Source organism: Neomonachus schauinslandi, chromosome 4, assembly GCF_002201575.2.
Source record: "Neomonachus schauinslandi chromosome 4, ASM220157v2, whole genome shotgun sequence".
NCBI classification, from domain to species: Eukaryota; Metazoa; Chordata; class Mammalia; order Carnivora; family Phocidae; genus Neomonachus; species Neomonachus schauinslandi.
Genome location: NC_058406.1, coordinates 814,168 through 830,953, shown reverse-complemented (window position 1 = coordinate 830,953; position 16,786 = coordinate 814,168). Strand labels below are relative to the sequence as shown.

At 51.7% G+C, this 16,786-nt stretch overlaps 1 protein-coding gene across 1 annotated transcript in view; it reads left to right on the top strand.

The window, feature by feature from the left end:
- Positions 1-16,786, top strand: part of CFAP74 (cilia and flagella associated protein 74) — a 53,695-nt gene that overhangs the window by 27,176 nt on the left and 9,733 nt on the right. Inside the window, exons 16-24 of the mRNA XM_021684355.1 lie at positions 1,473-1,637; positions 2,815-2,977; positions 11,059-11,129; positions 11,579-11,701; positions 12,908-13,029; positions 14,524-14,652; positions 14,741-14,828; positions 15,309-15,482; positions 16,144-16,277. Coding sequence (XP_021540030.1) covers positions 1,473-1,637; positions 2,815-2,977; positions 11,059-11,129; positions 11,579-11,701; positions 12,908-13,029; positions 14,524-14,652; positions 14,741-14,828; positions 15,309-15,482; positions 16,144-16,277 — 1,169 coding nt within the window. The remainder of the gene's footprint in view (positions 1-1,472; positions 1,638-2,814; positions 2,978-11,058; positions 11,130-11,578; positions 11,702-12,907; positions 13,030-14,523; positions 14,653-14,740; positions 14,829-15,308; positions 15,483-16,143; positions 16,278-16,786) is intronic.

Below are 16,786 nucleotides of genomic sequence, written 5' to 3'. Positions count from 1 at the left end.
CGCATCCGATTCCATGCTCAGCGCAGAATCTGCTTAAGTCTCTCTCTTCCTCTGCCCCTCACCGCGCCCCCTCCCCTGCTCATGTGCACGCGCGTGCGCCCTCTCTCTCAAATAAAGAAATCAATCTTTAAAAAAGAAAAGAAAGGAACTGGTATCTGCACAGAAGGAGTGGCTGTTGTGCTGGTATATCGGTGCTCCCAGACCTTCGTATCTGCACCTCCACCTCCAGCGCGGGGCCGTGTGGACCGTCCAGGCTCCTCCCCTTGCTCACCCGCCAATTCCAGTCCAACAGCAAGAGCGTGGCCCACCCCAGCGCCCTGCAGTGTGGACCAGCATGCCCGCCCTGCGGAAGCAGCAGAGCCCCACGCTGGGCCCCCAGCTCCACACCCCGTGCTGTGGCCTTCAGCCCCGGACTCCACGCCTCCCTGGAGCGACTCAGCTCAGGACCTTCTCCCTGCTTTCTAGCCAGGTTGTTTCTTCAAACTGTGACCAAGCGAGATTGTTTGGTGACATCCCGCGTTCCATCCTGAGATTTCCTCAAACTCCCAAATGATATATTTTTCAATAGACTTTATTATTTAGAGCAGGTTTGGGCTCACATCAAACGTGAGGGGCAGCTGCAGAGATTTCCCACGTGCCCCTGCCCCCAGGGGCCATTTGTGAGGTTGGACACGCGGCGCGGACAAGTCGCGGTGTCGTGGGCTGCCTGGTCTGCGAGAGGGTCGCGCGCGGCCGTGCATTCTGTGCTTTGGACAAAGCTCTAACGACACGTCGTCACTGCAGTCACTCGCGGTAGTTTCCCTGCCCCAGAGCCCCGGCGCGCCGCCTGCCCCTTCCTCCCTCTCCCCAAACTGCTGGCAGCCACTGATCTCTTTACTGTCTCCTTAATTTTGCCTTTTCCAGAACGCCATACAGTTGGAATCACCGCATGTACCCTTTTTTTTTTTTTAAAGATTTTATTTATTTATTTGACAGAGACACAGCGAGAAGGGGAACACAAGCAGGGGGAGTGGGAGAGGGAGAAGCAGGCTTCCCGCGGAGCAGAGAGCCCGACGCGGGGCTCGATCCCAGGACCCTGGGATCGTGACCTGAGCCGAAGGCAGACGCTTAACGACTGAGCCACCCAGGCACCCCCTGCATGTACCCTTTTCAGGTTCTTTCCCTTACTAATGTACACTTGAGATTTCTCCATCCTTTCATGGCTTGATCGCTCATTTCTTTTTAGCTAACTTCTTAGATTGGAACCCAGGAGCTCCCAAATTGTCACGATCAATCCACAGACCAACGATTTCTAGGATGTGGACTGTGTCCCTGAGGTGTGCAAAGGCCCCGCTGGAACCAGATACAGGACTCAGCCTCGCGCAAGAGGAAGGGGCCAGAGCTCCTGGGTCCCCTCAGGGCTGCAGGGCAGCAGGTGGGAGAGGAGAGCTTGCCTGGCAGTCACCCTGGTTCATCCCTGGGTCTTTCGGCAGCTGTCCCTTGACAAGGAGCTCATCGACTTTGGCAGCTATGTGGTGGGGGAGACGACGTCCCGGACCATCACACTGACCAACATCGGGGGCTTGGGCACCAAGTTCAAGTTTCTTCCAGCCTCAGAGTCCTGTGAGATAGACGTCTCCCAGTCGGTCATGAAAATAGTGAGTGTGTTGCCTGCCCCCAATCACTAGCCCCGGCTTCTCAGCCAGGGGTGGGTGTGATGCTCCCCTCCGACCCAAGATAGTCCTGTGGGTATAAAACCAGCAGTGACAGGAAGGAGTCTCAACACAGGGCTGGGAGTCATCATCAGGCGACGTGGGAGAGATTGGGCTCCGTAAGGGGCCACCTGGGGCCACCTGGCAGGTGCAGTGGCAACAGAGACCCCGACCCCTCTCGAGTGGTGGCAGCCGACAGGGCGCTGGCCAAGAGCTCCAGGCCTGAGAGCCGCAGGGACCCACCTTTCTCCTGATGCACCTGTGAAGCCCCAGCCTGGGGCCGACCAGCCAAGAGGACACGGCCCAAAAGCCACAGGCAAACCCTGGGCATTCCTGCGCCTTTTCCAAAGGTCTTTTCATAGGAAGGCTGTGTGGGCATACTGCCAAGTTAATGGGAACAACTCAGAGTGACACAGGTGGGACCCCGTCTGTGCAGACAACTGCCGTCCCACCCATGGGCACTGGGAGGTCTGTCGGTGATAAAGATGGGCATGGGAGAAACTTCCTACAAGAAGCACTGAGCTACTTTACGGTTTCAGTCCAGTCGTGAAGGAGTCTCAGCAAAGGCCCTGGAAGTGTCTTCCCCAGGGAGGGAGGGGACCAGTGGGGTGGGGGCTGGGGTGGGAGGCGCTGGGGTGTGAACCCAGAGCAGGGCCAGGAGAATGGTGGGTGAGGAGAGGGGCACAGGCTGGGTCAGCGCTCAGGCCTGCCGGCATCTGAGCTGAGCTGCAGTCAGGAGAGTGTGGAGCCAGAACCTGGGGCACCGACCCCACATGGGGAGAGGAGCCAGGAGTCCCAGGAAAGGAGGATGGAGCGTCAGCATGGAGGGAGACCGCGGAATGGGCTGCATGCTGGAGCCCAGCACATAGCAGGACACAAGACCCAGCATCAGTGCCCGTGGAGAAGCAAGGAGCCAACCTGGGTTCGAGACAGGTGGTCGGGCCCTGAGCCCCTGGGCCAGCTGCTGCTGTGGTCTGCATGCCTGGCTCAGGACAGAGAGGGAGCCGGGGAGGAGGATCATGGCCAGGTTCTCCACGTGGCCCTCCTGGCAACAGGCGTCCGGGCAGCTGAGTGGGGAAGGCAAATGGGAAGCTGCTGGTAAGAGTGTCACGTTCCTTTTTAGAGCAGTGTGTTCGCAGATGAAGATAAAAGCCTGTACGATAAAATCATCACCAGCATTTCTGAGCAACAGATCGAGGGCAACGAGTCCTTTCCCACAGACAGGCCAAGCCGGAAGGAGTCTGGGAAGCGGGACAGCAAGGAGCAGGAAAAGGGGCGCCCCACAGGTGAGCTGGGCACGGGGGGGCAGACACCTGCTGCCTCCTGGGAGGCTCTGATCAGCCCACGTGGTGCCAGAGGGCTGGACTACGCCGTGTTTTTCTAGGACTTTGATGTTAAGTGATAGTAAATAAGGAAATATATACATTCAAATAAATACTGGTTGTGGGGTGGACTGAAATTTGCAGTCACAGTTAAGCTAGCACAGTATTTAAAGGGACTCCCAGCTCTGGACCACCAGGCTGGCCACCGGAGGCTTGGGGGTCCTTGTTGGGACGGTTGAGGAGCCCTGCCCCAGGGGTGCAGCAGCTGGACGGAGGAAGACCGGGAAGCTCCGCGGACAGGGTCATGGGGGCACTGGGCCGCCTGGGGCCACCCCCAGCTCAGCCAGTACCGAGCAGCACGTAATATGTGAGGACAGTTTACCGAAGAGCCAAGAAACAGGCGGCTCCCCCCAGCAGCCCCGAGCCCCCGGCGGGAGGAGGAAGAGCATTCCCCGTGGGCCCAGCCTCCCTGGACAGAATCCCTTCCGCACACATCCAGAAGCAGCGGATTTCTCCCAGGAGTCCTGTTGCTCGCGCCGCTGTGTGAGCTGCTCTTCCTGTTTCCTCTGCTGTGTGGCGTCCGCCTTCATGTACACGCCTCGCGTCACAGACCCGCTGCCCCCAGTCACAAGTGTGGGTTCCGGGGTGTGTGCCAGCGTGCCCCCGGCCACGACCCTTCCTGCCTGCATGTCTGCAGGGCCCACCCGCGGCATTCTGGCTGCCTCTCTCTTGTTCGCTCATCTTAAGTTCCTTTTTTTTTTTTTTTAAAGATTTTATTTATTCATTTGAGAGAGAGAGAATGAGAGAGAGAGAGCACATGAGAAGGGGGAGGGTCAGAGGGAGAAGCAGACCCCCTGCCGAGCAGGGAGCCAGATGCGGGACTCGATCCCGGGACTCCAGGATCATGACCTGAGCCGAAGGCAGTCGCTTAACCAACTGAGCCACCCAGGCGCCCCTTAAGTTCTTTTTCAACATTGGTGCCAATTCAGACTCCAGCCGGCAGCGCCTGGGACCAAGCTGCCCCACAGAACTGCCACCAGTCAGGTCTGCGGAAACCGACAGCTAACTCTGAAATCGTACGGATACCCAAAGGACCTAAAATATCCAAAGCAATTGTGAAACAGAAGAACAAAGTTGGGAGACTCGGACTGCCTGATTTCAGGACCTGCTCTAAGCCACGGTGACGAGAGTGTGGTGGTGGCATGGGGGACACAGAGGCCACAGAGGTGCGACGGGACGGAGCAGAGTCCAGAACAGCCCTGCACAAACACGGCCAGTGCATCTGCACTAGAGACGCAACACTAACTCCTCGGAAGAAAAAAAACAACAGTATTTTCAACAAATGGGACCTTAATTAGATAAACATATGCCCCCCAAAAATGAACCTCCACCCATTCCTCACGCTGTAAACAAAAACTACTCAAAATAAATCATAGACCTAAATGTAAAACATAAAACTTCTAAAACAAAACATAGGAGAAAATCTGTGTAATCGTGTTGGGCAAAGATTTTTTAGATATGACATCAAAAGTGTGATCCATTTTTAAAAAATTATCCCCTGCTTTGGGATGCAGCAAGAGAACTTCTAAGAAGGAAGTTTAGAGCAGGCCTAACTCCAGAAGCAAGAAAAGTCCCAAACAACCTAAACTTACACCTAAAGGAGCTAGAAAAAGAAGAACAAATGAAGCCCAAACCCAGCAAAAGGAAGAAAATAATAAAGATTAGAACAGAAATAAATGATATAGAAACTCAAAAAAAACAAACAGTAGAACAGATCAATGAAACCAGGAGTTGGTTCTTTGAAAAGATGAACAAAACCGGGGAAAAACTCTAGCCAGATGAGAGAGAGAGAGAGAGAAATAAAATCACTAATGAAAGAGGAGAAATAACAACCAACACCACAGAAATCCAAACAATTTAACAGAATATTATGAAAACCAAATGCTGGGGCATCTGGGGGGGCTCACTTGGTTAAGCGTCTGCCTTCGGCTCAGGTCATGGTCTCAGGGTCCTGGGATTGAGTCCCACGTCAAGCTCCCTGCTCGGTGGGGAGTCTGCTTCTCCCTCTCCCTCTGCCCCTCCTGTTGTGTTCTCTCTCTCTCAAATAAATTAATTAATAAAATATTTTTTTAAAAAAAAGAAAGAAAAGAAAAAGAAAACCTATATGCCAACAGATTGGACAACCTGGAGAAATGGATAAATTCCTAGAAACATATACCTTCCAAAACTAAAGCAGGAAAAAATAGAAAATTTGAACAAATTACCAGCAATGAAATTGAATCTGTGATCAAAAATCTCCCAACAAACAAAAGTCCAGGGCCAGATGGCTTCACAGGTGATTTCTTTATTTTTTTTTTCATATTTTTTTATTTATTTGAGAGAGTGAGCATGAGCAGGAGGGAAGGAGTAGAGAGAGAAGGAGAAGCAGGCTCCCCATTGAGCAGAGAGCCCGACAAGGGGCTTAATCCCAGGACCCTGAGATCATGACCCAAGCCGAAGGCAGACATTTAACCGACTGAGCCACCCAGGGGCCCCTTCACAGGTGGATTTCTACCAAACATTAAAATAAGAGTTAATATCAGGATGCCTGGGTGGCTCAGCTGTTAAGTGTCTGCCTTTGGCTCAGGTCATGATCCCAGGGTCCTGGGATCGAGCCCTGCATTGGGCTCCCTGCTCAGCGGGAAGCTGCTTCTCCCTCTCCCACTCCCCCTGCTTGTGTTCCCTCTCTCGCTGTGTTTCTCTCTGTCAAATAAACAAAATCTTAAAAAAAAAAAAAAGAAGAGTTAATACCTATTCTTCTTAAACTATTCCAAAAAATAGAAAAGGAAGGAAAACTCCCTAATCCATTCTATGAGGCCAGGATTACCCTGATACTAAAACCAGATAAAGACAGCACAAAGAAAAAGAACTACAACAGGCCAATATCCCTGATGAACATAGATGCAAAAATCCTCAACAAAATATTAGCAAACCGAATGCAACAATGCATTAAAAGAATCATTCACTGTGATCAAGTAGGATTTATTCCAGGGATGCAGGAGTGGTTCAGTATTTACAAAACAATCAACATAATATGTCACACCAATAAGAGAAAGGATAATAACCATATGTTCATTTCAATAGATGCAGAAAAAGCATTTGACAAAGTAGAACATCCATTCATGATAAAAACCCTCTGCAAAGGAGGGTTAGAGGGAATATACCTCAATATGATAAAGGCTTTATGTGAAAAATCCACAGCCAACATCATACTCAATGGTAGAAAACTGAGAGCTTTTTCCCTAAGGTCAGGAACAGGACAAGGATGTCCACTCTCACCACTTTCCTTCAACTTAGTACTGGAAGTCCTAGCCACAGCAATCAAACAAGAAAAAGAAATAAAAAGCATCCAAATTGGTAACAAAAAAGTAAAACTTTCACTATTTGCAGATGACATGATAGTACTATATATAGAAAACCATAAAGACTCCACAAAAAAACTACTAGAACTGCTAAAGGGATTCAGTAAGGTTGCAGGATACAAACTCATTGTACAGAAATCTGTTGCATTCCTATACACTAATAATTAAGTAGTAGAAAGAGAAATTAAGAAAACAATCCCACCGGGGCGCCTGGGTGGCTCAGTGGTTGAGCGTCTGCCTTCGGCTCAGGTCATGGTCCCAGGGTCCTGGGATCGAGCCCCACATCGGGCTCCCTGCTCAGCGGGAAGCCTGCTTCTCCCTCTCCCACTCCCCCTGCTTGTGTTCCCTCTCTCACTGTGTCTCTCTCTGTCAAATAAATAAAATCTTTTAAAAAAAGAAAGAAAATAATGCCACATATAATTGCACCAAAAACAATAAAATATCTAGGAAGAAATTTAACCAAAGAGGTGAAAGACCTGTACTCTGAAAACTATAAAACACTGATGAAAGAAATTCAAGATGACACAAAGAAATGGAAAGACATTCCATGTTCATGGATTGGAAGAACAAATATTGTTAAAATGTCTACACTACCCAAAGCAATCTACAGATTTTTTGTACCTTTTTTTAAAAGATTTTATTTATTTATTTATTTATTTATTTATTTATTTATTTATTTATTTATTTGAGAGAGAGCATGCATGAACAAGAGAGCACAAGCAGGGGGAGAAACAGAGGGAAAGGAGGAAGCAGACTTCCCACTGAGCAGGGAGCCCGATGCGGGGCTCGATCCCAGGACCCTGGGATCATGACCTGGGCTGAAGGCAGCCCCTTAACCTACTGAACCACCCAGGTATCCCACAATCTACAGATTTAATGTAATCCCTACCAAAATACCATCAGCATTTTTCACAGAGGTAGAACAAATAATCCTAAAATTTGTGTGGAACCACAAAATACCCTGAATAGCCAAAGCAATCTTGAAAAAGAAAAACAAAACTGAAGGTATCATACTTCCAGATTTCAAGTTATATTACAAAGCTGTAGTGATCAAAACAGTATGGTACTGGCACAAAAATAGACACATAGATCAGTAGAACAGGATAGAAAGCCCAAAAATGAACCCACAATTATATGGCCAATTAATCTTCAACAAAGGTGGGAAGAATATCCAATGGGGAAAAGACAGTCTCTTCAACAAATGGTGCTGGGAAAATGGAACAGCCACATGCAGAAGAAGGAAACTGGACCACTTTCTTACACCATAAAAATAAACGCAAAATGGATTAAGGACCTAAATGTGAGATGTGGAGCCATCAAAATCCTAGAAGAGAGCACAGGCAGTAACCTCTTTGATATCGACCATAGCAACATTTTTCTAGATATTGTCTCCTGAGGCAAGGGAAACAAAAGTAAAAATAAACTTTTGGGACTACACAAAAATAAAAAGTTTCTGCCCAGCAAAAGAAGCAACCGTACAACTAAAAGTCTACCAAATGGGAGAAGATATTTGCAAATGACATATCTGATAAAGGGTTAGTATCTAAAATATATAAAGAACTGATACTGCTCAACACCCAAAAGACAAATAATCTAATTCAAAAAATGGGCAGAAGACACGAATAGAAATTTCTCCAAAAAAGACATACAAATGGCCAACAGACACATGAAAAGATGCTCAACATCACTCAACATCAGGGAAATTCAAATCAAAACCACAATGAGATCCCACCTCACACCAGTCAGAATGGCTAACATTAACAAGTCAAGAAATGACAGATGTTGGCGAGGATGCAGAGAAAGCAGAACCCTCGTGCACTGTTGGTGAGAATGCAAACTGGTGCGGCCACTCTGGAAAACAGTGTGGAGGTTCCTCAGAAAGTTAAAAATAGAGCTACCCTATGACCCAGCAATTTTAGTACTAGGTATTTACCAAAGAATACAAAAATATTAATTCAAAGGGATAATGCAGCCCTGTTTATAGCAGCATTGTCTCCATAGCCAAACTATGGAAGCAGCCAAAGAGCCCACCAATAGATAGATTAAAAAATGGTGTGTATATATATATATATATTATATATAATATATAATATATTATAATAATAATATATAATATATTATATATTATATATATATACACAATGGAAAATCACTCAGTCATAAAATAGAATGAAATCTTGCCATTAGCAACGACATGGATGGATCTAGAGAGTATTATGCTAAGCAAAATAAGTCAAAGAAAGACAAATACCATATAATCTCACTCATGTGAAACTTAAGAAAAAAAAAATGAGCAAAGGGAAAAAAAGAGAGGCAAACCAAGAAACAGACTGTTAATTACAGAGAACACACTGACGGTCACCAGAGAGGGGGAGGTGGGGGGATGGGGGAAATAGGGGGTGGGCTGAAGGAATCCACTTCTCATGATGAAAAAAATAAAATAAATAATAAAATAAAAATGAAAGTTATAACCTGGACTTCATCAAAACTAAAAATATCTGCTCTTCTAAAGATAATGCTAAGAGAATGAAAAGGTAAGCCACAGATTGGTAGAAAATATTAGCAAATTACATGTCTGATAAAGAACATGCCCAAAATATGTAAAGAACTTTCAAAACTCAGAAAACAAATAACCCGGTTTAAAAATGGGCAGAAAGGGTGCCTGGGTGGCTCAGCCAGTTAAGCGTACTCTTGGTTTTGGCTCAGGTCATGATCTCAGGGTCATGGGATCGAGCCCCACATTGGGCTCTGTGCTCCGCAGGGAGTCTGCTGGGGATTCTCTCTTTCTCCCTCTCCCTTTGCCCCTCCCCTGCTCTCTCTCTCAAATAAATAAATAAAAATAAAAGCTTTTTTTAAAAATGAGCAAAAAACTTATCTTACCAAAGAAGATCTGTGGACACCATTTCAGCACAGCATCATTAACCGTGAAAGAACCGCAAATTAAAACCACAGTGGAATTCCACTACACACCTGTTAGGACAGCTAGATCCAAACCAAAAACAAGGCAAAAAGCTGGCAACACCAAGTGCTGGTGAGGAGCAGCTGTGACCCCATCCGAGCTGCTGGTGTGTGGCCACTCGGAAGAGTTTAACACTTTCTTGCCAAGTTGAGCAAACATCATACAGCCCAGACGCCTCACTGCCAGGTATTGACCAAGAGAACGGAAAACCTGTATTCGAAGGGAAAACTGTATGTGAACATTTCCAGAGGGTTTATTTGTAACTGCCACAAACCAGCCCGCCCGGTGTCTGCTGACGGGTGAGCACTCTGGCGCACCCCTGCCGCCAGGGACTGAGCTAGTGATGCACGCCACATGCGCGAATCTCAGAAGCATCCATGGTCAGCGAAAGATCAGGCTCAAAAACCGCAAATCGTGAGTCCATTTGCATGGCACTCTGGGAAAGGCAAAACTATACAGATGAGTGGCTCCCAGGGACGGGGGGAAGGGTTGGCTACAAAGGGGCGCACAGGGGCATGGGGGTGATGGACCTGTTCCGTGTCACGACTGTGGTGGTGGGTGCACACTGTATGCATTTGTCAAAACTTGCAGAAGGTTACACTGAAATGGGTGGATTTTACTGCATGTAAATGATTCCTTCATAAAAAGAGGTGAAAAAGAAATCATTCAACTCACATGAACAGCAGAGAGCTATGATCTTGCAGGTTTCGGATACTGATATTGTCAGACATTGAACATAAAGTAAGCGTGCTCACTAAATACATGGAAAACCATCACGAAGAAGGAGATGAAGCAGGTTGGAAACTGAACCCAATAAAACTTCTAGAAGTAAGAATGTGATCATTGAAATGGGAACCCCAATCAATGGGATAAACTGTAGAGCGACATTGCTAAGGAGAGACCCAGGGAGCTTTCTTTTTTTTTTTTTTTTTTAAGATTTTATTTATTTGAGACAGAATGAGAGAGAGAGAGAGCTCATGAGAGGGGAGAGGGTCAGAGGGAGGAGCAGGCTCCCCGCCAAGCAGGGAGCCTGATGCAGGACTCGATCCCGGGACTCCAGGATCACGACCGGAGCCGAAGGCAGTCACTTAACCGACTGAGCCACCCAGGCGCCCCCCCAGGGAGCTTTCTAATTGCAGACAGACTAATTTCATGGAGACATGAAAGCATGGTACAAGCCATGGAGGACAGAGGGAGGAAGTCTCATCTGTCTCCTCGAGTCGGGAAACGGTCGTATTTAATGACATACTCGCTGAGAACGTTCTAAAATGTTGAAACACATCTAAACTCGTATCCCAGAAGTGAATAAATATCCCATGACTGATCGCAGGGAACAACAGTGGACACGTGATTAAAGGAAGCCTTCGCAATCATTAACGAGCCCGATTCTAGAACTGATGAAAGTTCGCCACATTCTTAGCAAACAGATCAGCACAGTTCCACACTGGGACACCAAGAGACCCCAACCACCATCCACGCAGAATGAAACAGTGACCCCAGGGTCTGCCCTGGCTCAGGCCTGGGCTGTCATAGTGCTTACTCCTGAAGCAGAGGAGGGAGGGAGGAGGGAGGCCAGAGGGAGGGAGCTGGCTGGGAGCTGGTGGTCCCGGGGGGGGGGGGGGGCCAGATCCCCCTGGGACCCCGGCCAGCCGTCTCATCTGGACCTGCTTCTCTTCCAGAATCAGAGGGAGTGACCGTGACCACTGTCGTGACCATGCCTCCCAACGAGGAACAGACAGAGATCTCGCTGGGAGAGGTTAGCAAGGCCCGCTGCCTCACAGGCCCCCTTCCTCCAGCCATGCCCTCCTGACCTGCTCCCCCCCACCCAGGGCGGCCCTTCCACTTGGCCAGACGAGGCTTGTCTGGACTCGCAGCCTCTGGGCAGCTTGCACTGCCAGACAGCCTGCGGCCACCCCCATCCCAAGCGGGGCTGGCAGGACTGGAGCAGCGGAGTGGCCCTGAGTCCACTCTGAGAAGACACGGGTGGGGCCGCCCCCACGGGAGCATGGAGTGTGTGTGTGTGCGCGCATGCAAGGGCCCCGGGTCATCAAGAGGGCAAGTACACACACGGCCGGGCTTCTGCTGTGACGCTGAGCAGCAAGTCCTCCAAGGGGTGGTGCTGACGTGGCCCCCGTGCAGACGGGGGAAGTGCCTTGATAGAAACGTGAAGCCTGACTGACCTGTGGCATCTCTCTTCCCATGCAGGTGACAGAGGGTGAGATTGGCCCCTTCAGCTCCATCAAAGTGCCAGTCATCTTCACGCCGGTCATCCCAGGAGAGGTCCAAACCAGGTTCAAGGTTGTGTTCAAGAATCAGCAGTGCCCGACAGTGAGTACCGCACCACGGCACGGGCCGGGCCCTGGGCCCTGGGGTCCCCGCCCCTCTGCGCTCGCCCCACCACGACCCTGCGAGGAAGCTGCCCGCGCTGCCCACGCCTGGCAGCCAGTTGGCGCACAGATGGTAGCCTCCATAGCCAACACACACGTCCGGGCACACGCACACGCAGCCCCTGCTCTCGATCATAGAAATGCCTCTCCTCATTTCCAAGTCATTGCCATTTTTACTCTTTACTTTTTGTTATTAATTTATTTACTTATAGGTTTATTAAATTTTGCTCAGAGAACATGATCTGCAAACTGTTTAATTTGTTGACGTATTTGTTGTGACCAAAGGCAAAACTGAGTTTATCGACGTGACGTGTGCACGTGTGTGTAAGGCTGTAAGCAAATCCCCCTACTGGGTGGTTCACATTATTCACGCCCTCCGCGCCTTCCCCAGCACTCAGACCACTGACATGTGCTGTCTTTATCCTGCAATCTTCTTGTCTCTGCCCCAGAGACCCTGGGGCCTAGGGTCTGCTGGCTGGGGTGTTCTAAGTGTCATGAGTCCCGTCCTGTGGGCTGGTGGCCCCCTTCCTAGGCTGGGGGTCCTGGAGGAAGGTGTGGGGAGTCCTCGGCTCACCGCCTCCACCCCAGGACAGTGCCTCCCATGCCAGGCCCCTGCCCAGCCCGAGAGGGCTGCTGGGCACAGCCTGTCCCTACAGGACCCCCACAGACCCCCAAACCTCCCGAGGCCTAGGACTCGGGGTTTGGCTGGGAGGAGCCAGCGGCTGCAAAGGGGAAAAAGTGGTTCCCTCTGTCCCTGGTCCTTTGGAGACCTCTGAGCCCCCATCTGTATTAGCTGGGAGAGTTTTATAAAGTGTACGTCTCTCTGTGAGATGCATTATTCTGTAATGAAAGGGTTTTTTTAAACAGCTAAAAATGTTGATCATCATGAAGCTGTGGGATGGGTACATGACAATCCATTATACTAATCTACCTTTTTATATTCAAACATTTTGATAATAAAAAGGATTGTTTAAATTATATGACGTGAGAACTGCCACAGAACTCCAAAACGTGGCTGGTTTAACGACTAACCTTCGGATGCTTGTTCAGAGTTACAGGACCCCCGGGGCTGGGCCGCGTTAGCACTGACCGGCATCCCCTGCTTTGCCGACCGTGCATGTCGCTGACTTTGCACCTTCAAACTCAGTTGTATTTCAGAGTCCTGGGTGTTGCTCTCGATGTGCCCGTCTGGGTGCCAAAGCCCAGCATAGATCTGAAGACGTGTATGTATGACCGGCTGTACCAGGAGTCCGTCCTTGTGCACACACGGTGAGCCCGGACCCAGGGGACCCACATGTGCAAGTCAGCCGAGGACCTCCCACGGGGGTCGGCCTCATGGTCATCGTCACGGGAGGCGTGGCAGGGCCAGAGTCGGGCACAGAGGGAATCAGATGGGAAGACAGAGGCAGGACCACGGCCAGGGATGCGGTGCCCCTAGACCCGGGGAAGGGCCAGGAAAGGGATTCTCCCTGGAGCCTCAGAAGGAAGCAGCCCCGCCCACAGCTGGGCCTTAGCCAGTGGGACCCGTGTCTGGTTCTGACCTCCAGAACTCTAGGAGGATAAGTCTGTGTTGTTCCAACCCCTGGGTCTGTGGTGAGCAGCTCCAGCAACAAGGGGATGCTACCCCGTCCGCGCCCAGGTCCTCGGCACCTCGTGGACACAGACAGGAGAGCCCGAGCACAGCTATGAGAGGAAAAGTGGGTGGAGCCCGGAGGAAAGAAGCGAGTTCCTCTCTACAGGGTTTTGCAAAGGCTTCCAGATACCAGAGCAGTAATATCTAAAAGCTTTTTACTGAACTACAACTTGGGTGGAGAGAAGTAGGCAAATGCCGCGGTTAACGCTCAGGGGGCTCTCGTTCCCCAAACAGGCCTGGTCCCAGCACCTGCTGATGCCAGGCCCCCGGGTTTCACAGGCCACCTCCAGCACAGAACCAGCTGGTAGGTGTGGAGTCCCGCAGACTTCCCCCGTGACCCTGCGTCCGTGGAGAACTTGCCTGTCTCGGCTCCAGGACCACAAACGTCAGGGGACTCAGGAGGGGCTCCCGTGGATTTGTTTGGGAAACTAGGGCTAGCCGGCCTCTGCCAGTTTATCCCAGGGTGCCTGGGGCAGCCACTTTCTGGGGGAGGGCCAGGGGTGGGGGGCAGCACTCGGCCTGTGGGGTAAACTCAGGGCGTGTGTTTGTGACAGTCGGCCAGGACACTTGGTTTGGTGGAGACTGAAAGGCAGGCAGGGGAGTGGGGGACCTTTGTGGTAGAAAAAGGAAAGGTTCCAGGTGGGCCCAGATGGGGGCCTGGGAGCCCGAGGCACTAACTAGAAGCAGGCACCCCACGTGGTTGGTGGGGGGCCTACGCTGCCTCCTCCCGCTGCCCCAGCGTTGGAGGAGGGGACAAAACCAAGGGAAGCGGCCCCAGGCCTGTTGGGGCCAACCTTGGCCTGGGCAGGAGTAGGGCAGAGCCCCAGGCAGGCAGGGGTCCCACCCCTGTGCCCACACCCCTCCAGGCCCTCCCACTGGGCGGTGCCTAGCCCCGCAAAAGTCTTCCCAGAAAACACTCAGGTTTCTGAGAATTGACCGAGGCCGTATTTCCATGGCAGGGTTTCTGTTTGTAGGAACTCCTCCTCAGGAAAGCCACCCTTTAGCAAGCCGGGCTGTGAACGCTCCCTGAACACACGGCGCACCCGTGGGGCCTGGGTTGTGTGAAGTGTGTCAGTCTCATGGGCGCAGACGCACAGCGTCGCTGTCTGGTGTCCCTGGGTGTCCTGCAGGTCGAAAGCAGCCCTGCGTCTGAAGTTCGAAGTGTGCAAGGAGCTGAGGGAGCACATGGGGCTCCTGCCGGAGACAGGCTACATCCAGGCCCAGTCCTCCTACGCTGTGCAGCTCAAGTTCCTGCCACGGTGAGCACCCTGGGGAGCACGCTGTGTAGCCCCACTCACAGGTCAGTTTTAGGGTCCTCCTCCACGCTGAGTGCATCCTCTCTTTCAGACACTCCCTCCCAGAAGATGCAGGGAAGTATTTCGACAAGGAAAGCAGAGTCCTAGAGGCCCCAATGACAATCTGGGTGGCTGACCAGGTCTGCGTGGGACTCTCCCCAGGAACGCTGGGCACTCGTGGGGAGGCAGGGCCCTGGCGGGTTCCCATGGCCTGACCAGCAGATCTGTCTCCCACCCCAGCAGCCCCTGCACAGTGCGATGAGACAGGGTGTCTGTGGATCAGGAAGAGACCTCTGGGGGCTGTGCAGGGCCGGCAGGGTGTCCCCCCAGCACCGGAACCCACACGTGCCCACATGCACACTCACAGTGTGTGCATGTGTGTGCACGCGCATGTGCACTCACGCACCCCCCACACCACGTCCACCCGAGGCTCCTCCCCTCTTTTCTCGCACCTGCTTTCCTGTCCTCCCAAGTCAGGAACTACAGGGAAGTGGCCTTTTCAAAGAGAGTCCTGTGTCTGGCCACAAGGTCGAAGCAATGCTTCTGCCTTTCTTGTGCGTGGAGACATTTGCAGAAACAGACTGCAAGTAACCAGGAGGCGCTCGCCCTGTGCACTTCAGCTCAAGCCAGTGGGGTTTACCGTGCATGCTGTGATCACCACCTCGGACCTGGAGCTCCGCCCCTCAGCCGTGGACTTTGGCTACTGCACCGTCTACGAGGCCGTCAGGACACAAATCAGCCTCTACAACCACTGCCTCCTGCCCCAGGGGTTTGGGTTCGTCGGGCTCCCCAAGGTGCCTGGCTCGGTGGGGAGGGGCACGGGGTGGGGACAGGGTCGGGAAGCTGGGGGGTGGGCCAGGGTGGTGCCGCCCCAGGGTCCAGATGCCCGGCACCAGGGGGCCTCTCCGGACCCCACACCCACCTCCAGGCCCCTCCGCCTGGGTCTCTCCCTCCCTGTCCCCCTCCTCATCCCCACTGCCCATATCCCCGCCTTGCCTCAACGCTCTCTGTCGCCGCCTGTCTCTCCCTCTTTGGCCCACACCTCGGCAGGACTCCAGACTCCTCTCCCTCCCCTCCTTCCAGAACTCTTGCCTACCTGGCCCTGCAGGGCAGCCAAGATGAGGCTCAGACCAGGCTGCCCTCAACTCTCTCTGGGCCGCTCTGCTGCCGACCCTGCCATCCACTTATATATATGCAGACACGTGTGTAAACACACTGACATAATGCACACAGACATGCGTGTGCTCCATGCATGCAGACACAGAGACACATCACATACATACATATAGACAACTCACGTATGCACGTGTGATCACAGACAGACAGACATTCTCACAAAAATGCTGACACTCACATACATACAAACACACGCACAGCCAGATACTCACATACACTCGCTCATACACAAAAGCCACTGTGTTTTCACTTTGGCATCGATGGTTTTCCATTTGCCAGTTTGTGGACATTCAGCCCAATGACGGGTTTGGGACAATCCTGCCACTAGAAATGCTGCATCTTGACGTGATCTTCCAACCCACCAAGGCTAAGGAGTACAACTTCGAGCTCGTCTGCAAGTCCGAGATCAACCGGTAAGCCTGGCAGACAAGGGGCGCGTGGAGGGCCGGCCACAGCTGGCTCAGGGGTGGCAGCCCCTCCCCCATCCTCAAGCACTGCCGGCTGGGTAGACCATGGGGCTGGGCCGAGACACGACTGACTGCCAGGACCTCAGACCCAGGACAGGCTCCTGGGATCCGGGACCCTGCTTGCTGGGCCTGCTCGCCCCTGTGTGTGTGTGTGTGTGTGTACATGTGTATGATAGTATGAGCATGGGAGCAGTATAAGTGTGTGCATGCATGTGAGCGTGCATGTGTGGATGTGTGTGTGAGCATGCACGTGTGAGCGTGTGTGTAGATGTGTGTGTGTGTGAGCATGAGGGGTGTGCCCGAATGTGTGTGAGCATGCACTGTGGACGTGTGTGTGCATGTGAGCGTGCATGTATGGACACGTGTGGTATGTGCGTGTGAACATGCACATGTGTGGACATGTGTGCATATGAGCGTGAGGGGTGTGCCTGAATGTGTGTGAGCATGCACTGTGG